We start from the raw sequence: 23429 nt of genomic DNA, 5'->3' as shown, positions 1-23429 counted from the left end.
ATTGAATACGCACATGGACAGGTTATAAAGTTATAAATACAGGATTACCAAATTAATCACAATATTGCTGGAGATCAACACAAAGAATCAGAAAGACACTCACAAGCAAAAACATGCAGCAGTTCTACTACATGCCCAGGGGTTACACCGTGGAATAAAACATTTTGTTCATCCACAGGATGTCAATAAGACTTGGCTTGCCAAATGACTACAGGCAATTATTCTTATCTTTATGCCAGACCCAGCAATAACGAACCACGCATATAAAATAAAGTCTTACCCAATGGCCCACTATATTTCATATATGCTTATAGTTGAGTTTGTAAGGCTTATAAAAACCCTCTACAAAGGTTGTCGTACTATTGAAGCATAAAAGATGGTTACAATTAATATACAATGCTTGTCTCACACCACCAGCATGACATTCCTGTTTTTTTTTAAAGAGATTTTTTTTCTGTTTTCCCTTTATTCAAAACGTCTGTCTGCTGCAAGTGTGATGCTGACTACTGAAAACTATTTCGCATAACCCCAAAAACCTTAACCATAGCTTTAACTAGTGCATTACCGCATGCATTGAATGGGATGTTTGCTGCCCTCTAGTAGCTGGGATTTGTATTACCTCTTCTTACACCCAGGAAAGGTGTGTTCAAATTAAAACAGAGCCACATGGAGAGGGCTGTGTTATAAACAATGCGATGGACTGAACGAATCAATGGTTTAAGTATTTATGCAAATCTTATCCACAATCTCGAATGACGGCTGGTCAACATAAAAAAAAAACTTAAGTCAAAACAACCTGTGTATATTTCTTTATTTATATATAATTTTATATTTCAAAAACAACACAGAGGATGACCTTCATATGAAAAGTGACTCAGACACAGTCATTTGTCGAGATTAAATTAACATCTTCTTCAGTAAAAGCAAACTTGACTTAAATACTGTCAACAACAAAAGTGCCTATTTAACTGTAAGTCCACATTCTTCATAATTCCCCAATAATTAAAAAGTGCTTATAAAAGTATTACAAAATTCCAAAAATATGTATTGATTATTAGTATATTGAATGAAATATCTTAATACCAAACCATTTCAAAATCACAAATATTTTTCTGTAATAAGGCCCTGAATCCTTAGATGTGCTCGGGAAGTGTAAATAGAGACCTTAACACCATAATTTTTCCACTTCAACACTACAATATACTACAGAGAAAAAAAGAGGATACTTTAAAATAAAAGCCTTACACACCTCTACTGCTTAAACTCTTGAATTGCTGCATTTAGTTGGAGTGTCCAGTTATTAGAGCACAATTTCAACCTTTGCAAAGAAATTTTCAACACCGAGAGCATAGAAATGAGAACATAAAGCTACTGCAGTATCTGCACCCTGAGCACACTGAAAAACAACAAGTCCCCTTATTAGTTATTCAAAGAAGTTTGGTTAAAACAAACTAATGCATACAAGAACAAAGATGGCTTTTTTTCAGTGTGGGTTATTTACTAAATTAAGAAGATTTATAAGTAGCAGACAATAATGAAAATCCCCAGGCTAATTATTAGCCAGTTATCTTAAAAAGTACAAACTTCCACATATTTAAAAAGTCCCTTGTTTCCTGATTAAAAGTTGCCGAACCAGACTCCTCAGAGAGACTCTGAGGACTGAACAGGATCAGTAGGTTTGCTTGACCTTAACTGTGTTACACATTCTGTCCTAAAACACAAAAAATATCCCTGGGTATACAAAATTTCACTCTCATTTATCTAATGTTGTGCAAAAACAAACTTGAGGCAGCCACAGTGTGTGTTTGATTCTTTGAGTCAGATTGATCTGGACCCGTGAGGAAGGTTGACGTTCTGTCTGCTCATAGGACTCAGAAAGGAACCACCTTCCTGCCGGCTACAAACACCTCCACAATGTTTCGATCATCACCTGTCAAAGGGAAAGATAGGGAAGAGTTATAAGATCTGGGAGAATAAAATCAAAAGGTGTGAGTAAATAAAAACAGAAACTCACCCAAATTCAAGAACTTCTCCAGAAGAATCTGAAAGCCAAATGATTACAGGTTATTGTTCTACTTAAGCTGGGGTGTTTGCTTTCTGTCACTTTGTGTCTAAACATATTTGAGCATCCCTCTGTTACCTGTGGTTTCTCTTTTTGGATCAGGTCGATGGGTCCACCCGGAGCAGCCACATTAACTCTGAGGGCATCAAAGTCTTTTCCCACTTCAAAGTTTCCTGTTCGATCATCCAGGGACAGGGCTACAAAAAGAAATATCAGCTGTTTGAATGTCTCCTACGAAATAACATTCCATACTGAGATCAGATCTGTGACCATTCACAAGTGTGATCAGACAGGACTGCATCCCCATATAAGAGTTGAAGCAATAGCATTTTAGAGGTAAAAGTCTAAGATAAGCATCTCCCAGTCTGCTGAGAGAAAAGACCGAGTGCAAGCACATGCATAAAAGCATCCACCTGCCTTGCGTTTTGGCTGCCTTTTAAAGTGGGACAATGTAAAATTACATGGCTTTAATATTCAGTTTTTAATGTATGTTTTCAGTTTTCAAAACATATTCACATGTGACATGTCTACACAGACTATAACTTAAAGTTCCTGCCACACATGAAGAACATTCTCAAAATCGCGTGGAAGCAAAAATAAAACATTAACAGAGGACATGTTGAATGCACCCATAACCTTACAGAAGTATTCATTGTTTTTCTTTCTACATTTTGTTGAAAAAACCTTCCCTGCCACTGCAGAAGAAGACCGTCCCCACAGCATGATGCTGCCACCACCGCGTTTGATCATGAGGATGGTGTGTTCAGGGTTACATATTGTGTTAGTTTTACATTACACACAGCATTTTTGTATGTAGGCCAAAATATTACATTTTGGTCTCAAGAGAGCCTCTTCATCCACATAATTGCTGAGAACCCTACATGGCTTTTAACACACTACAAATAAACCTTCTTTCTTTTCGCATTACTGTTTTGTTAAACCTTCATAAAGGACAGATTTTTTGAGTAGATCGATAGATAGATGTATACTTTACTGTCCCTAGGGGAAATTTGTCTTGGACATTGTACGCTAAACAAAAGCTGCTTCAACAATTAGATATACTACAAACAAAAATCATCTGAACAGAATAAACAAATAAACAAATATTGCTCGATAAAAGCTGATCCATACAAGAATATTGACACATTCACACATACAATCCAGCAAATCAGACCAGCAGATAAGATCTAACACGGCCTGATAGAATATAAATGTGAGCTTCTGTTTAACCCCGAAGACTCTGAGTCTACATAAGAAATACAGTCTCTGTTGTAGACGGGAACATAACATACTGATGAATTTCCCACTTGAACCTGTTATGTAAGTGAACACCCAGATATCTGCCTATCCCTGGAGATCCTGCAGTCTGTTTGTCACACCTCGATTCTGTTCATTCCAAGATCGTCATGTTATCATCTGTTTAGTTTTCAGTTCAGCATTTATGTTAATTAGATTTTCTGATATCTATTAGATCTTATTATTTTAGTATTCTGTTAGATCCTTATTTATCCTTGCCTTTCTTTAGTTGAGTTGGTGTACTGTTAGATTTAATTAGCTTATGGTCCTTTATTTCTGTGGTCCTGTTATATCTGTTCCTTCAATTCAATTTTATTGATATAGCGCCAATGCACATCACATGTCATCTCAAGGCCCTTTACAAAGTCAAATTCAATCAAATCATTCATATTAGTCAAAAAGTTTCCTATCTGAAGAAACCCAGCAAATAGCAGCAAGTCTTGAGAAGCAGCATTCACTCCTCATGAAACAGCGTAGAGCCACAGTGGACGGTCGTCTGCATTGTCCATGGCTTTGCAGCAATCCCTCAGAGCTAAATTGTCAATACCTGGATAATACTTATGCTGAATGTACGGTTCTCACCTTGGCTGCCTCCCAGTGTAGCCAGTCTGAAGACCTCCTCAAAGGAGAGTGTTTCATGTTCTGGGTTCTGGATTTTCAGGACTTTGGATGCATCCAGAGTTCTTCTTACGGCGTCAAGCATAGAAGACGAGTAGCCTCCTGCTACATCTGATGCAGCACAAGCAGATAAGGTTCACTGACATGTATCTTGGACAAGATTACTTCATTTCCTTTTTGTTGGAAATCAAAACAAAATGTTCTCTCCTCTTATATTCTATAATAAGTTGATTTGCATGCCTGCTGAAGAGCTGACTTTGTTAAAGGAGCAATAAGTAAGACATTTACTGTAAAATCAAACTAAGTCATTCTCATTTGTCACCCAGGATGGAAGTAACATTCCCTATAAACAATCAGGTCCTCTCCATCAGCAATGTCTCAGTCACGTTTTTCTCCTTTCAGACCTAGAGATACGATATGGATCTGTTCAGTGTAGAGTGTAGCCCGTGTTTACTTCCTGGTTCCTTAGCCAATCCTATGAGATTTCCCAGGGTTCACAAAACAGAGCAGAGCATTTGGTATTTTATCTCATCAAAAGAGCTGCAGCCTCCAAACATGGAAGCCAGTAAGAGAAGCAAACCAGAACTAGAACAGATTACGACATAATTTATCTATCCCGTGTAAGTAAAAATTCACAACAGCAACACACCGTTTAAAAACGGCATTTTAGGTTGTTGTGATTGGCAAGCTGTTGTACTGATTTGAGGGTTAAATCGGTACCAATCGGTTACTTATAGCTCCTTTAAAGTCACTAAAAACTTCCAAATCAGATACTCTTTCAGACTTTATTGGTGGAGTCAAAAAATGTTACCCACCTGTACCCAACCCCAGCTTCACATTGTGATTCAGGACGTTGCGTACATTTAACACTCCGCTGCATAACCTGGTTAAGCAGAGAAACCACAAACTGTAAAAATGACTTCATATTTAGTTTACAATCTCGACTGTGTACAGTAGTTTCTAGAATCCATAGCAATATTTTTTTTTGTCAGTTTCAATGATTAAACATTAATTTTGCATCTCTTACTGTCCTGTTTTTCAAGAAAAAAAAATCTGTGTTCTGCAAACCTTTGATATTTTCTTAGTTCTGAGTAAGACTTACGAGAAGTTTGAATTGGGACAGTGGGACAAAGCAGCTCCTGTTTCCCTGAACAGAACCAATTCTTCATCACTGAGATGGCAGCCATGGGCCATAACCGTCTGCAAGACATTCACATTGAGTGTAATTATAGACAGGTTCTCCGATTTCAAGCAAACTTTCATATGGTTGTACCAAATGGTTGAGTGGGTCCAGCCTTTGATGGGACTGTGCTCTTACCTTGTTAGTGAGAAGGTTGAACCTGTGATAGACGTCTGTGTAAGACTCTGATTGGGGAAACAGCCCCTTTACGAGAGTTATCTCCTCAAGGTTTTCACTGATGTGACTCTGAAATAAGAATAATAAAAAAAATCTCATTAGCTTCAACAATTAAAGTTCTCTGTGGTCAAGTTGTCACTGTGACCTCACCTGAATATGCAGGTTGTTATTCTTGGCAATTTCTCCGAGCTGAGCAAGCAAGGGTTCTGTGCATGAAGGTGCGAAACGTGGAGTGACCACCGGCTTCACCAGAGGGTACTGTTAGGACCACCAAATCCCCCCAAAACAGCAGAATCAGACAACAGCCCTGACCAACTTCTTTACAAATCTTTTATAGAATCCTACCTTTTGGTTTAGTAGTTCTTTGATGAACCTTTTTTTTTGGGGGGGGGACAAACAAACAAACAAATATACATAATTAATGACGAATAAATAAGTTCAGCAAATCCTGTTCCATAATTCACTCTGTAACTATGCTGAGAAAAGTGTGAGACAAACACCATTCTATTAATATAATTACGATTGAATGTATAATGTGCCCCAAAATAGGTGCATTGGAAAAATATATCAGAATAAGATGGACTTCCTTTGTAAAACATATCGTTGAATGTGGTTGATTTCAAAACAGAAAACAGATATTTAGAAGTCAATGCTCACTACTATAAGATTTGCCTCATGACTACCAAGACACTATAGAGCATCAAGATTTAAATGTTCCACATTTGGAGAGAAACAACTCATTAGAGATTGCAAACTGACTTGTTGAATTAATCTGCTACAACTAAAGATACCCTCTCAGGGAATTTATCCTCTTTAAAAAGCATTGAATTCTGTCTGCTTCACTGGAATAATATCGTTATGCTAGGCAGCGGGTGTTTGGGGTACTAAGTCTGCAGCAGTTTCCTACTGTCATATTGCAACAGGAATCATACACCTTGGTTGTGTTGTTATTGCACGAAAGGGCAAGACAGAACAATGACACTAACCACAAAGCAAACACACCCATTTTAATACCAACGGAAAACCCAGTGACTTAAGGTTGCAGGCCAAAACAGAAAGCATAACCATACCAACAAGTGGTTGCCAAAATTTGAACTTTATTGTTCTCACAATGGAGAAATTCACTTCTGCATCTTAACCCATCCCCTTGGGGAGCAGTGAGCTGCCACTGTGCGGCGCCTGGGGAGCAATTGGGGGTTAAGGGTCTTGCTGAGGGACCCAGAATGGCAGCTTGTGGGAGTTGAACTCAGAACCTCTGGGACCGAAGCTCTGTGCTCTAACCACTAGGCCACCACTCCCCTACTGGGAGTGGCAATACTGTAATAGCATGGCCTTTGGACGAAATGTTCTTCAATGGAATTAAGGTAAACCTTTAAACATTACAGTTTTTTTTAGCACTTTAAAAGACTCATTGAGATTAGGCTCAAAAGCAACAAATACATACATAAATACATATAAAATAAAATAAAAATATTATGGGAAGCTGAGCCTAAACATAAAGTCATATGTAAGTAATTCTCACTGAATCATAACTGGAGTGTTTGAAACTGTTTGCCTTCACAAAATAAAATACAACAAAATCTATTTGAAAATGAAATAAAAGTAGGTAAAATTATTTGGAAAACAAATATTGCAAAAAAAAAAAAAAGAAAAAAGAAAAAATTCTAGATGATGTCTACAACCACTTTTTCCATTGTAATATACTGTATTACAAATTTTAGCATTAGGACTTAATCTGATAAATACTGCACACATTTACTTGAACCGTTTTTAAACTATCGCAGGTCCAAATATGTTACAAATAAACAATAAAAAAATTGAACAGGCTGTTTCATAAGTCTACTAAATGAACTGATCAGTACCCACCGATTGGTCTCATCTTGAGACTCTTGAGAGGTTTCTGTGTAATCTTTCACGCCATTATCTCTGTCCATACACACCTTCCCTACTAAGGCACGTTGCCCAAAGTCATCTGCAAATGAATTAGAAAAAAAAATACAATCAGACAAATACAGCCAAATATGAACTGCCATGAGTAATATTTGTAACATTCTACACAATAAAAAAAACAGAGCTTGTATTTCTCTGTGATGCTTGCAGCTGATGCTAAACCCCAAATGAATTACACCCCTAGCATTTTTCGATGGTAAATTACTTTCATTTAATCAACAAGCTTGTTTTTGGATTGAAAATGAGACTCTGGACGTCTCTTAAAAGATTATAAAATCATGTCAAAGTAATTGTCATGGGTTACTCAGTCACGGGTTTTTGTACGTATTTTTGTTTTGTTACACTCTGTCTGCTTTTCTTGTTGCTCTCTCTCTCCCCCTGTTGCCACTAGCTCTCTCCTTAGTTTCTCTCCCAGCTGTGCTTAATCAACCAATCTACACCTGCCTTTGTTGCGGCTCCTCTCCTCATAGTATTTAAGCTCCTCTCATTTCTCCACTCCCTGCTGGTTATCACTGCTTTCAACTGTGTCATCTCGACTGCTTCCTACCGTGTAAACTACCGCTTCCCACTGCTGCTGCATGTCACCTTGTCTCATTGCTTCCTCGTGTCACAACCCAGGTTTATATTTTGTTTTTGCTCATGAGTTCTCCGGTGATTTGTAATTTGTTTTATTTTTTTATTTTTTTTTTTTTCATTAAACTCACCCATAACCACTCCCTGCCTTGGTCTCTCTGCTTTTGGGTCCTACCACAACTCCTAACCCGAAGCACGACAGTAGTATTAATCAAGTATACATTTCTTTATATTTTACTTTCAATCAAATATATTTGTTTATATATTCCTTTTCATCAAATATGGTATGTGAAAGTATATCCTCAATAATAAATGGAAAAAAATTGCAGCAATCAAACCCTTGTCATATTTGCTGTAATGAGCTCCAAGCCTTTGAGGTTAATCGGCCTCCTTGCCATCACTCTAATCTTCAGCTCTATCCACAAGTTTCAAGTCAAACTCAAGTTGGGACTCTGGCTGGTCCACTCCTGTTAATATTATCATATCCCTTTCAGTCAGATGAAACATGTTGGTAAAATGCCATCTTTGCTCTAAAGCTAAATCGGCCAAAGTAATGAGTACTTTTGGGTTTAACTATTCCACATTAATCGACCTATGTTGTATTGATTTTGACCTGAATACATTTGCTAAATGTCATACTTTTTCTTAATTAGTATCACCTATTATTAGTAGAAAGGCAATAACTTGATATGATTTATTTTTAATATTATAGTGTTCAAAGAGACATTATTATAATGCTGCAAGATATCCTGTCATACTGGGTTTAAGATGGACATTTTGAATTTCTACCTCTTTATCAATAAGATAAATAGCCCTGCTAGTCATTTAATTTTTGACACTGATGTAGATAAGTAACGGCAGAGAAGGTTGGACCATGAAAGATGCATTTTAAGCCCTTTGGTACCACTCTTTGTTAACCTAAAAAAATCTAGGCTGAGGGAAAGGAGACATGTAATTCATATTATTTTCTCTGTTCTGTAAAGGGGACAGAGCATGCTTTTTAAATACTTCCTTTTCACACTGAAATCATTCAGTCATGGTTTATATAAAGTGGAACCGCAATGCTTTGGTCTGAATTCCTTCTTCTTATTACCCCACAGCTCCTTTTTTTGCCCCTGTGCTGAGGTTTGTCTGAGATCAACTCGTTTTGGTGCCGTCTCTTTAAATGTGAATGAGGCACTTCATACCCCGTCCCCCTCCAGGTTGCAGGGCGTTCCACTCCACCCCGTTCACCCATTTTTGTTGTATGCTGGGGGACGGCGTAATGAATTGCAGGAGTTAAATAACCCAACAACTGAATACATTTTGACCTATCTACTTGTAGTTTTGCCATCTTTCAGCTTGGACTACAAAATCACAGTGAAAAACGTGAGAACGGCAGATCAACCTTACTTTACCAGGAACTATCATCGAAACCTCATCACGGATAATAACTTCTAAGACAAACCACACCTCTCAAAATTTAACCCTCTTGTTATCTCAACTACACAACTGGTAAAAACAATAATATCCAAACATTTGGTTAGAAGTCACTACGTTCTATAAAGCAGAGCAAAATCTAAACAGAGAGGGGGGAGCAATAATTATTGATCTGTTTCATTGAGAAAAAAAGAAACTTGCATAGAGGGTAAAAACAAAAGGCCGGTACTGGCACAGCAAAGTGAAGCTGAACCAATGCAAATAGTTAAATATGAATATAGTTAAATATTCTTGTTGTAAGATGGTGGGACAAATAGACTATATTTTGATTGGGCATGGACATGTTCAGTGCCATTTAGGTCATTCACTTGCACAGTTAATGTTTGAACATCAATAGTAACATCATTTCTTAGAAAAAGAAGAAGATATAGATATCAGAGACTGATGTGCCTGACCAGCAGGTTGGTCTAGTTTCTGTACTGAGTCGTTCTGCCAAGCTTTACAGTATCGGTAGTCCTTCTTTTTGTCTCCTTTATGCAACACCAATCTATTGAAACGACAGTAATGACAATAATGACGAAGTCTTGCTGTAAAATCCTGAAACGTGTATGTGTGCTCAGACATGTGCCTACATCTGACAGTTCTCCACATAAAGGCTGGTCAGAACAGTCCAAAGTTGAAGGTTTAATGACCCTGCCTACACGAAATGACAGTTTAAAGCTGACAAACCAGATCGTTCAACATTTATTCCAGCGTATGCCAAGAGTTATGCAATGCAACGAGAGTGAGATGATAAGAACAAGGCATAAAGGTGAAGGACCACTCTCTGCTTTTAAAGACACTTCAGCTGAGTGGAGAGTAAATAAGCCAAACGAAAGTAATAATCTGATGGGTTCTTTACAACTAGAGAAGCATGTGATGATCACGGTCACATTTTTTTTTAAGTTGCTCTGCTTAAGTCAATGACAGCAGAGCTTAATAATGTTAGCTGAGACGGATTACAGACTGATTTATGAGACACATGTTTGCTGATCTCTAATACCACCCTTTAGAGGACGCTTTATGTGTTTAGGGCTTCCCCTTTCCTCATCATTTTTCTGTCAGAGTTACCAAGCTTTGAGTCCACTGTTAAAATTAATCCGTGTGCGTCCGGTTTAACATACATCTTTTATTCTTGTTTTTATACTCACTGCAGCTATTGATTCACGAGGACGAAACACCACGGGTTAGTTAGAGGCAGAAAACACTGAATAAAGCTAGTTCTTTTTAAAACACGTTTACATTTAGGTGCGCGTGTGCGTGTTTGTGTTTGACACCTTACCTGCGATCCGACCAAGCTGGAGAGATGCATCAGTGTGTATAGTGGCAAAGTAACACGCAGTGGTTGTCCCGTTCCTTAAGGTCCTTTTCTGAAGGAGAAAACCCAAGTCTTATTTTATTACAGCATCACTTTTAACAATCTTCATTGTGAAACCAATTAGCTGTCCTCACAAACAAAAGTAAATCTATTTACAGCCTATGAGAATGCCTCAGTGGCGGTTCTTGCATGATTGATGACATGGGCGAGCTCCTTCTTTTGTTTCCTTGAATACAATAAATGGTTTCCCAATCTGTTAGCATTGAACATGAATATGTGTGTGTGTGTGTCTGTGTGTGTGTGTGTGTGTGTGTTTGTATCAATTTGGTTTGATCTAAGGGGGTTCAATTGCCATAAAGGAAAGAGTCTTTGTTTCTGTTGACACCTAAAAACAAATGATGGTTGAATGCTAAACTGTGTTTGATCTCCGTTCAGTGCAGTATAATCCAGTTGAGGTCCAGTCTAAACATTTCAGATTTCCATTCCAGATTCCTAAAACAGTCTTTAAAGAAGCTATTGTTCAGGAATCACCAATTCACATCCAAATCTCATCTTCAAGGTCTGGTGTACATTCAGAGCACAAATGACAGACATAAGTTTGGTTTTTTAAATCTCATGCCACCATCTAGTGGGAGGATACCCTGGGAGGTGAGCCAGGTCGCCCATATCAAAAACCGCCACTGGATTCAGGAGATGTAAAACATGTCTAAATCCCACGAAGCTCATTGTTTCCTTATTGCTTTCCCTTTTGAACGTTCCTAACCAAAATTTCGGTTTAAATATGAATGCAAACTCACCACTACTTGAGTGTAGACCTGTTTCGCAAACTCTAAGTCCTTAAAGCGCGACTCCACAGGAAAGGTGTAGGTGTTGAGCCACTGCAGCAGAGGCATGTCCAGGGCTGTGCCTGCATAGCTGTACTGGGATGCATGGATGTGGGTGTCTATCAATCCAGGCATGAGGAACTCCCTGCAGGACAGCAAAACATCAACAAGCTGTTAAAATCTTCTCTTGGTGCTAAAACGCATTCTGTTACTGTGCAAAAGGAAACGTTCCTGTTCTCGCTACATGTATTTAAATTGGCATCTGTGGAGCAAACTTTCTAAACTGTAACACTTTCGAGGAATTTTGACTCATGAGGGATTCAGACTTTTACTCACTGTTGTCCCAGTTGAGTGATTGCAGAGGGGTTAAATCCAGAACTCTTGGAAATGTCCTGTAACTTCTTACCATCCTCAATGAACGCAATCTGATGGCATAATATGAATCGGGTGAGATTTAAGGGAAATACATGTCCTAGCAGGAAAGAGTTTGCCTAGTCTATAAACTCAGATAGCAAATGTTATTGGCTGAATAACAGAGAAAAACAGTTGCTCTATTATTCATATGAAGCAGGGAAGTCTGTATGAACTGTAGTTTAAAGCATTCAGTGTTATTTTACAGGTTAAAATTATCAATATAAAACAAAATCAAGGGGAGTTTTATGCCATGAAATTACAAAATAAATTCCAAGCAGCGAATACAGAAATCTAAAAAATCTACTTCAGCTTTAATAAAGCCTTTATTATTAATGAAATGTATCGATACAGATCACTTGAAAATGGGCAATTCTGTCCTATAAATATTCAAGTTTTATGTACTTTGAGTGGGTCGATGAAGATATTTGTAAGTTTTAGACAGAATAATTTTCATCCTTTTACCCATAAAACCATGGTTAGCCTACTTGTTCTACCTGTAGTCCGGTGTGGATGCAAAGTAGAGAAACAATAGGGAGAAAGAACACTCTAGACTGATAATTAGCTTTTAATTTTTAATTAATTGTTAAAATCCATGGAAAATTTTCAGTCGATTTCTTTACAATTTTCCATCGATCATTAATTCAGTCGTTTTTGGACAGATTTTGCCACATCTAATCAATAAATACACCATAAAAGCAGTTAACCAGTTATTTAACATATATTTGTCTTCACTGTGGCACAGCTCTGTTCTCCTCAGCATGACATATTGACAGGAAAATGATCTTTACAATCGGAAGGAAGGTATTTTCTTGTTATATAGCCTGCTTATTTTATTATTTGTGCAAATTATGCAAACAAGATTGATTAGGTTTCACTCCAGCTCAGAAAATCAGTTTTTTTTTTTTAACAATCGGTGTCTTCTGCACAAAGAGTGTTCTAAATCAAATAAAACTTCAGCAACAAATAGAATAAATAGGATTTTAAGACATAATAATAAAAGGCGGAAAACCTTTCCGTCGGCGTCCACTCCCAGCAGCGCATCTTCCCGGATCTGCAGCGCCTCCTCGGGGGTCGAGTGGACTAAAGTCCCCCTGAAGACGAACTTGACAGCGGCGGTAGAGTTGTCAGGAGTCTCCATGTTTCCGCCCGATCAGCGTCAAATGTGCAAATGGAGCAACGAGGTCGATCCACCGCGGGACAGCGAGTTTTATAGTCTACCCCACGCACGCGATAATTATTCACCCGACATCAGAGATCACCTGCAGCCAATCAAAAGACGGAATGGAGATCCTCGCCTGTGCTACTTTTTGTTGCTGATCATAGGATACAGCGGTGAACGGGCATCATATGAGTGCTCGAATAAAGTGAAATATTTCCCTTTTATGCTTTTTCCAAGATGTGTAAAAGTCACAAGTGTACGAAATTATTCATACCCCCTGCCGGATTTAGGTTTTAGGGCATCTTTTAATTTCACCAACACGTTTAATTCAGATTGGAAGCAACACTGACATTTTGGAGAGACTGTGGAAAGAGCTAAAGATTAGGGTGATGGCAGGTAGATCTTCCAACCTGGGAGACTTGGAGCTCATCACCAAACATAAGCAACGCAAACACCAGTGGAAACATGCAAAAAGCTGGTCAGAAAATATCTAAAATTGTTTAATTGCTGTAATGTCATGAAAGGTTTTCCACTGATTAAGATTCTTCTAAATAATCACTTCCCAAATGTAATTTTTAATTACATGTAATTACATTTAATTACATTTTTATCCTTTTTATCTCTTGGTTTGAATGTACCATGTGTGTGAGTATTTTGAGCACATATTAATGGAAAGTTTGGTGGGAGAAAAAAGTGTGGTGAGAAACAACCAACGGGGATAACACGGATGTGATTGGGAAGCAAAGCTCCTTCTGGGCTTTGGCGAAAGTTTCAAAAAGTGTGAGCTATTCCAGTGACTGCGCACAGATTCAACAATAACATCCACCAGGTCCGGCTGTCGTGTTCCTTGTGTTAAGTCACTCTTGAACTAGAGACGTTGTCAGAAGCATCTTGCCTGACCTAGAAGTCCTCTTTGCAGATGAAAGCACATTATGCATTTTATTTGGAAATCTAAGTTCCAGAGTCCAGAGGAAGAGTGGAAAGGCACAGCATCCAAGCTGTTCAAAGTGCAGATTGAAGTTTCCAGTCAGTGATTCGTGCCATGGACCGGTGTTGGTCCACTGTGCAATGTCAAGTTTGACAAGACAAAAACAGGACATTGTAGAGCTCTTAATGCTTCCCTCAGCTGACCGGCTTTATGGAGATGTTCATTTCATTTACCTACCAACAGCGGCAATAGTTAGCAACACTTGCCAAGAACGTTTACAGAGGTACACATGACACCTTTGTTAACACCTCAGCCTTGATGCTATTGCAGTAATCTAAAAAAAAAAAGGCCAAGCCAAGTATTAAGTGCATATAATTTATAATACATTGTCGTAACTTATCAATATACCAACATGTCACAATAAACAATCAACTCTGTTGCTTTCATTCTGATTTGTTCTTTTTAAAAACGTTTATTCCTGCTTTTCTGGCTAATTGGCTACATTGCTTTTTTTTGCATAATTCTTCGGCTCGGTTCCGGATGCTGTGCAACAGGAAGGATTTTTTGGTGATCTTTTGTTTTTCAGTTTACTTTTGGACATTTATTATGAAGCAAAACCGTAAAAGCAAGGTGGTTTTCCATAACTGAGAGGAGCTGATTGACATCTCAAAAGCTCAAAAATACCTCAACTACAGCCCCAGATGCCAGACGAGCTGAAAAGCAGGCGCCATGAATGCAGAGCGGGAAAACAGGAGAGACAGAGAAGAAGGAAGAACCTGTCTGTCCACAGTCATCAGCATCTAACTCTTTGAGGACGCTTGCATTACAGTATATGAGTTACAACAACTTAAATTTCCTTTTGGGATTATTAAGTATCTTGTAATTGAATTTAATTGAAACATCATATATTCGACTATAACTAATACAAAGTAGTAAAAGTAAATAAAATAGTTTTGTTTAGCTAAAATCTTTCTGACCTTTCCACATTTGCAACCTTTAACTAAAGCCACTGAGAGGTCATGTGGAACATCGGTGATGTTCTTAAAACTAACTTTTTTTTCAAAATTAATGAAAATGCAAGATTATAAACTAGTCAATGAGGCATACCCAGAGAATAACAGCAACACTGAAGTGGCTGCAGGATTTTCTGTCTGGTATTAGTTGTGGTAATAATGTGACAACCGTCCTGCACGGATAAGGTACTTCTTTGCTGCCAAACACCTGATATAAACGAAGGTGTGTAACAAGAAACCTTCATAGGTGTGGCAAGTTTTATTTGCATTTCTCAGCTAAAGCAGAGACACGTCTACAACTTGGAACGACTGTTGCCATGAGGACCAGGGTGGAGAAACCCTGGTTTAGACCATAGTCCAGACATACAATCCTTTAACGTACAACGATCTGTGGAGTCACCTGAAGAGGGTTATGGATGAGAGATGTTCTCACCGTCTGATTGAGAACTGTAAGACTTGTCCAAGAAGACTGAACGCTGACAAGTATTGAATTAGGAGTTTGCATACCTGTGACACCCGGTTATTGAATTTCATTTTCCATTTAAACTGAAACTACTTGTTTTTTTGTTTTTGTTTAAATGCACATGGAAATGCAGAATTACATGTAAAAAAAAAATCTGTGAAATGAATGATCGTGGTCTTATTTTTTTTACATCACAAAAGCATTTCATTTTATCCGGGGTGTGTACGCCTCGGCTTTATAATGTATGCTTTTGTCTGAAAGCAGATATGTAGTTCTCAATAACATATCATTAATCATCTTATTTATCACTGATGGTCGATATGTTTCTCTCCTCGCAACGTCGATCAACCGTGTTTGGTAGAGCTTCATCACAAAAGGTAACTTTAAAAACAACCATGCTGCATTAGATAGCAATATCTTTTTAGACGACATTTTAGCATTAGGGTAAGCTCATCAAGACTGGATCTTGTTTCATCCGTTTTATTCGGGCTTAAAGTTGGCACCGTGTTTGTTACAGAGGAAAGCTGCCCAGTAAACCTTTCCTTTTCAAAGTCTCCAAGGGTAAGATCGGGTTTTCAACTTTCAGAAATGAGTGTGTCAGAAAGCCACATGAGGACATCAGGCTGTGAGTAAACGGGCATCCCATGAGATCCATGACTAATACCTGTGGTGGTCTCAATGACAGGCCCTGATGAGGAAATCGCTGCTTTGATTTTATCGAGGCCATATGACCAATGAGGACATATTTATTTTTGATTGTTGCAGCATGCGTGAAATAGACTACTTTTATTCAGCCCAGGGTCACCGTGTGTTGAAATATAAGCAAAAGGAGAAGTTGTCGTTCAGAGATTTCCAATAACTGTGTTCAATGTGTCAAACGTATACGTTGTTTGAATAAGTCGCAGATAACAGCAACAACCAGGAGGTGCTGTTGATGAGCAAGTCCGTGACAACAGCTAGGCAAAAGTTTGTGAATCATGCAGAAAAGAAGACGTTTGAGTTAGATTGCTTCAGATGTTACATAAACTTCAGAGCGCTGCGGAAGTATTCCTTCCAGTTAATTCTTTTTCCATGTTTTGTCACATTACAAACACAAGTCTTAATTTATTCAAGTGGGATTATATGTGCCTCACTGACAAAAAGTAGCAAGGAGAGTGGTGTGATTTGGGCCAGTGGGTAAGTTGTGCCACTGACTGTTTCTAGGTAACTTTAAAAGAAATTGGTCATATGACCACACAGTTTTGAAGAGTCAGCCATTTCACTCATCCTGCAAAAGAGAGCATTACATGAGAGGTTCATTTCAGGTCAAAAAACAGTTTTTGGTCTTTCAAAGTAAAATTTCAATGATCGAGTTTTTTAATAGTTGTGTACAAACGGTTATAGACTTGTTTACAAACATTTCACATCATTTTTAGTGCTTCATTAAGCTACACTATCAGTCTATACAGCTACCATAATGTTATCGCAAAACTGCTGAATAGTGCATTTTTTCCACTATAGTAGGGTCGGGGTGGTTTGTGCCAATGGGCTTGGCGGGGTCTGGGCTGCTATTAAAAGCTACATAAATGCTAAATAAACTGAATGCTAAGCTAATAAATCACTAACCTGAAAAATCGAGAGGAAGACCACAAAACTCCCTATTCAAACGCCAACTGACTACAGAGGCACAACTTAGAGCTGCTTTTACACGTCAGTTTCTTTCAACGACTTCACAAAAACCTTTGAACCAAAAGCAACACTGATTAAATATTTATTGCAAGACAACCGTAGGAGGGCGCCACACTGAAGGTTTTAGACACAAAAGCAGAATTTTAAAAATATATGCAGTAAATTGTTCAAAATAATCACCAGGATATGTAGACAGCACTAGAAAACGACAATGTTAACAGCTTATTAGCAAAAGAAAGTTGCTTTGGGGATGAGTAACCCTTTAAGAAAACTGAACTTTGAAGAGCTCTTGTGGCACAACAAAAATTGGCTGTTGATGGTGTAATATAACTTTAAATAAACCTTCATTCAGTCATTTTGGACTGAGTCTATCTAGACTTTATATGGAATATCAGTTTCTGGAATTGAAAATCCTTATTTTACTTTAATAATCAATGGCACAATTTACCCCAGTGTATTCTCTCCAACGAAACAAATTACCCACAATGGGGGCAAGTTAAGCCAGAAGACAACTTTTATTCAGAAAGCAAAGTTTTTTAATGCTATATTTCGGATCCAGAGTGATTGTTCCCAGGGATGCACCACATCCTGAAATATATGTACATATTTTAGTTGGAAGTTTTACTGTAACAGTCTTGCTTTAAAGTCACTTTAAGTAAAAACTGACACAACTCACCCCACTCTCCCCTTCTGTACTTTGGGGAGGGGAAAATAAATGGGAGATGGTTTTTGAAATGTTTTACAATTTTAAAAAACCCATTAGTAATCAGGGCTCCTGGGTGAATAAGTTCTGCTACAATTACAGCTGATCTTCAAATGGTTTGTGGGTATAGAAACACGTGCAAACTAAATAGCGTGTGTAAAGCTGGTGCAGAGCGATTTGCGTGTGCAAAATGAGAGGAACAGCAGATCATAAACTGATGACTGAACTGCGCATATTTACGGGAGGAGATGTTAATTTATGGGCTCTATACAAAGCACAGTTAACAAAGGACCTTTCCCCGATTAACATTCTCCTTGCCTTGTCAGTTTAGGTGGACAGTCATGTCTCGCTAGACATGCAGCTGCCATAATTTTTTTTTCATTCCCACATAATGGATCGAGCAGTGCTCTGTACGTTACACACATTTGGACTCTATTTATTAATAAAGGGACTTCTGAAGGCAGATGGGTGCACTAGATTTTATTTTGGGAGTCAATGCATATCACACTTTTCGGGTCTTTTTTTTAATTTTACCACGTTAGAAACTGTATCATTTTCTTTCAACTTCCCAATGACGCATCAATTCCTGTTTGTCTATAAGATAAACAAATCCATTGGTATGTTTACTTATGCAAGGCACTATATGAGAAATTAGGGGAAGAAATTTTGAAAATGTGTTTTAACTTTGGTCAGTAAGATTTTTTAGAGAAAACTGGTGAAATTAATTCCTGCGACCAGAAAGTTGCGCAAAACGTAAAAACAGTTTGTGAAAATTGTCTTATGAGGCCACAAATCTTTATTTATTATTTGAAAATTTAAGGGGAAAAGAAAGCAAGTCTTATTAAACAAACTGAAAAAGCTAAAAACAATGAACATCTGATTCTTCTGAAAATAGTGAGACTATTTACGTTACCTTCCATAAAATTTCATAATATAAAATTACTGAATAGGTGAGTGGACACCTTTCAGCAACTCATAATTGTCTCTTCCATTAGGATGCAATAACCAGTCCACTGACCAGAAATGCAAAACATGACTTATCTTTTGTCAAGATACCTTAATGTTATCTTAAAACTGCTGAATAGTGCATTTTTTCCACAATAGTAGGGTATGTCTTCCTGCAACAACCAGCATCTCTCTTTACTTCACTCAGTTTATTAGCGACAGGCAAAAACCTCATTCTGTCCAGAACTCAGAACATTTGCAAGGAAAAAAACCCTGTTAATCTTTAACATTTAGCAAAGACACGTTGGGGAGAATGCCGGATTTGTTTTGTGTAGTTTTCGGTTTTGAGTCTCTGTCAGAGTCATCTCGTTCATCCTCCTCATCATCATCATCACCGCCATCAGAATAATCGTCATCAGAGTCCAAACCCTCCAAGTCTTTTTTCCCCCGCCTGTGTTCTTTCTTTGTCTCTTCCTCCTCTTGCTCCAGCTTGTCCAAGTGTGAGTTCACCCTACAGCGGGGTAGAGAAATAAGTTCATTTTCTCGTTTTGTTAATCTTGAAACTTTGCAAAGTCTAAGAAAACATGAGATATTTTTCTTTAAATTATCTGAAATACACCTGAGAATGAATGCAACCCAAATTATAATATAAAATAATGTTTTTGTAGGTTATGAAATGATGATTTATACAAAACCAGGAGACACTTGATAATTTTCTTAGAACCAGTGGTAATGTGTCTTATTGTCCACAGGATGGCAGACTTGGATCCATATCCTAACCAAGCATCTCCATTGTGAGAGCATACAGTGAAACAAGAAGGACTTTCCTGACCTAACAGAGTCACAAGCAGCAGAACGGTTCTCCTTGTCATATGCAAGAGAACTTGGGTCAGAACAAAAGACGGCTGTTCAACTCACGGGATGACGATGTCTTCTTTCTTTCCACACTTGCAGCAGATCTCAAGCTGAAGCGAACAGGGCTTACAGACGATGTGATACGCATCTCTTACTGTCCTCTGAGAGCACTTGACGCTGCAGAAGAAAAACACAGAGAAATTGTAATCAATTATTTTTGACGTAAAAAAAAAAAAAAAAAAAAACGGCACATAGATTAGGATGAAACATTTGCCAACGCTGTGGTAAATTTGACTGTCGTGTCCCTGAATCTCTTCACCCATAGGCAGCAGACCAACCTGGGCGAATACTGGACTTCAAGCATTGTTTCCAAACACAACTACAGACAGTTACATTACGCAGCTCTGTTTGCAATTACACCCGCTATCTAGTCTGAGATTTTACATGACAAGGCCAAAATATCAGCTCAGAAAACTATGCCACTTTGTAGAAAGCCATGTGTTGCTGTTTTTTATGACGGGCCATCCTTAGACTAAGACAATGTGGAATTACTACAAATAAATGCAATAAAATCAAAATAAAAAAAAAACACAAATATTCAAGCAATCAGGCACACATCTTCCAAAAAGTTCCACTTTTTGCCTCGTCGGTCCACAGAATATTTTCCCAGAACTTTCAGGGATCACCAAGAAGGTTTTTTGGGGTAAAATGGGAGTTTTTGTTCACCAGTGGTTTTGGTCTTGTAATTCTCCTACCGACCCCACAGTTGTTCTGGGTTCTTTTGAGACCTTGTGGATGAGTAATCCACGCGCTCTTATGAAGGTTCACCACTGTTTCATATTTCTTCATTTGTAGATAATGTTTCTCATTGTGATTTTACTGGAATCCCAACGGCTTTAAAATGTCTTTGTACCACCCCAGTTCTAAAGTCCTTCCACTGGCTCCCTGTATCTCAGAGAATAGACTTTAAAATACTTCTGTTAGTCTATAAATCCCTGAATGGCTTAGCACCTAAATACATTACAGACTTGTTATCAGTGTATCAACCATCCAGAGCACTCAGGTCTTCTGGTTCAAATCTACTCTGTAGAACCAGAACCAAACACGGAGAAGCAGCATTTAGTTCCTATGCTCCACTTATCTGGAACAAACATCCAGAAAACTGTAAAAGTGCTGAAAGCCTGAGTTCCTTTAAATCAAGATTCAAAACACATTTGTTTAGGACTGCCTTTGACTGTTTTAGTTAAACTTTTAGGTGAAACATCATTAGTTCAACTGTTTTTACTTGTTTGCTTTTAGTTTATATTTTCCCAAGTTCTATTTTGTTTCTGCATTTTATTCTTGCTTGCTTTTATTCTGTTTTATTTTACTATATTGTAATCATGTAAAGCATTTTGCATTGTCTCTGTACTGAAATGTGCTATACAGATAAATTTGCCTTGCCTTAACATTTTCCACACTGATAGATGGCAATGACCGTTTCTAATCTGTTGTTGAACTCCTGTAGATCGAAGCATTAATTGTCACCTTCTGAGATCTTTTAGCCTACTTCATGTTGTCAGGAGATTGGTCTAGCAGTAATCAGGCCCGGGACTAGCTAGTGTAAGGGGACAACAACGTAGACTAAGAAGAACTATCCGGACAGAAAACTCAAAGCAATATGCGTTGAAAAAGTAAAATGCACAACAAATAAAATTAAAAATCAATAGGAAGAAGCAGAAAACAATGAATCTGTTTAAGTGTAAGAGAGCCGATGAAGGAAACTGGATTTATGAATAGATCAAAATGTAAATGACCATTAACGCCTAAAAAGACAAACGAGTTTCAGTATGTGAGCAGTCATGGTCTTTGGATGATTGGATGAAATTAAGACCCAGTGAAGAATCTGCATCTTCAGTTCATGATGAATCCTGCTAGCTGGGAAAGAGCTTCAACAATTTTCTTCACAAAAGGCAGATCAGCTCAACGTCTTAACCAGCAAACAGGCTGGATCTCTATCCAATTCAAATGGTTCAAAGGTAAAAATGTAATATTGTTTTCATTGGTGTCCACGTTCAGTTAGACTTTCCTGAAATCAAGTGGAAAGGGCTCAGTAAGTTTTTTTCCTTATTAAGAGTGAAAATGTGGGAGGAAAAGAATTTCCAATAATTACAACAATGTAATTTTGTTTTCAGGCATGGTTTACATAAAAACAGGATGTTTCACCAGGAAATAAAATAGTTTATCATTTTTGTCAATATTCATTCCTACAAAGTGATACGACAAACTTGATTCTGACTCTGCTAAAACATAATAGAATATTACAAGAAAAAGATGGTGTTCCTAATTTGTAATAAGTGTATTAATTGATTTCTTACCATTTTAACGTCCAGTCAAATTAACTCATTGAATTTGGCTTTAACAGATTTTGAGAAATCAATGTGGAGCCTAAACATGTTTCTTGTGTTATATAGGAGAAATCTGACCCCAATAATTTGGCCTAAAGTAAAATAACGCATCTACATGTACTCACCACTTTTTGGGCTGTGTTAGCGGCTTGTATTTGTTGTACCTGACTTTCCACTCAAGGACGCCCTTACAGTGTTGACAGAGTCCATCGTGGATCTTTGACTTCGCCTTCTGTAATTAAGACCAATGAAGCAGAGACAATGCGGGGAGGTTAGAATCAGATACAGTAACATAGTTCTAGTCCATAAAAATGGACTTTAACTGCTCATCAACAAGGTCCCAAACATATCACAACCAGTTTCTGAAGAGATACAACACCCTACTGTGAATCCTCTGGAACCACCTTTCCAAAGGACCACTGTGCCAAAAAGTCAGGACCATCGCAGGTTTCCAACCAATCAAAAATCAGCAGTAGCTATTCTGATTAAAAGGTGATCATAACTCTTAACTGTGCATGAAGTTTTTGGTTTTAAAAACCATTAAGGTTGCTTCTTGTGTGATGAGGTCACCCTGTAAGAAGACTGTATCAAATAAATACTCAAAAGTTCAAAATGTATACCACATTCTTTTCAGTAATGGCTATAACTCAAGTAACTTAAGGAAAACCATTTGAATATAGAACACAAACATAATATAGATTATAACACATTTAACAATTATTATGAATATTTTTTTTAATATAACCAGTCAATCAACCAACGTTTATTTATACATCCCAGCAGGAAAAACATGTAGATCAAGGCGCTTTACACAATTTACCACAATGAAACAACACATTCAAAATTCTATTTGATACAAATATACTTAAAACTAAATTTGTAGGTTAAAAAAATAAAACAGGTTAAGTGAACAAATAAAATAAGAATGGAAAAATAACAACAGGAAGCCGTAATAGAAACTACTGAAAAAACACTTAATCTATCTAAAACAGATCTTTTAGACAGATGTTAGATAGATAGATAGATAGATAGATAGATAGATAGATAGATAGATAGAAAAGGAAAATGTACATGACTTTAAGAGAAGTTTGCTTTACATTTAAACTAATCTTTACAAATTACAACTACTTCATTTACCCTGGTTTTCTTCATAGAAACTATAGAACAGAAGATCACTCATTTACAACCGACCATTAAAACCTGACTTAATGTTTGTTAATTTTCTTTACGGACCTTCACTTGTACAGTCGCTCCGTACTTGTCGTTCTTGAAGGCACTGGCGTTCTGGTGCTTCTGAGGTCGTGATCGAGATACGTTCCCCTTCTGAGAGCTCATTTTATTTTCTCTTTTTGCTAAAACGTGATATGTGGGGTTCGCAAAATCCAACAAGCATGCCACCATCAGCATAGGAGAACCATAACCCGGAAGCAGTAACGAG

The 23429-nt window shown here is 37.7% G+C and overlaps 2 protein-coding genes across 2 annotated transcripts; both read right to left on the bottom strand.

Annotated features, from left to right (window-relative positions):
- Positions 1-794: 794 nt before the first annotated feature.
- Positions 795-13038, bottom strand: gda (guanine deaminase). Its single transcript, XM_012863333.3, has 14 exons — positions 12880-13038; positions 11793-11881; positions 11430-11601; positions 10597-10684; positions 7200-7305; positions 5679-5706; positions 5484-5591; positions 5295-5402; positions 5079-5176; positions 4792-4859; positions 3941-4087; positions 2141-2259; positions 2015-2042; positions 795-1930 (listed from the first exon to the last, which is right to left on the bottom strand). Exons 1-14 carry the CDS (start codon positions 13006-13008, stop codon positions 1872-1874), a joined length of 1347 nt encoding a protein of 448 aa, XP_012718787.2. The 5' UTR covers positions 13009-13038; the 3' UTR covers positions 795-1871.
- Positions 13039-18271: 5233 nt separating this feature from the next.
- On the bottom strand, positions 18272-23429 carry c12h9orf85 (chromosome 12 C9orf85 homolog). Its single transcript, XM_012863244.3, has 4 exons — positions 23225-23429; positions 22117-22223; positions 19668-19781; positions 18272-19260 (listed from the first exon to the last, which is right to left on the bottom strand). The coding sequence occupies exons 1-4, from the start codon at positions 23396-23398 to the stop codon at positions 19026-19028; spliced, it is 630 nt and encodes a 209-aa protein (XP_012718698.2). The 5' UTR covers positions 23399-23429; the 3' UTR covers positions 18272-19025.

This window comes from Fundulus heteroclitus, chromosome 12 (genome assembly GCF_011125445.2).
Source record: "Fundulus heteroclitus isolate FHET01 chromosome 12, MU-UCD_Fhet_4.1, whole genome shotgun sequence".
NCBI classification, from domain to species: domain Eukaryota; kingdom Metazoa; phylum Chordata; class Actinopteri; order Cyprinodontiformes; family Fundulidae; genus Fundulus; species Fundulus heteroclitus.
The sequence above is the reverse complement of the archived record's forward strand: the minus strand, read 5'-3'. Positions and strand labels throughout refer to the sequence as shown.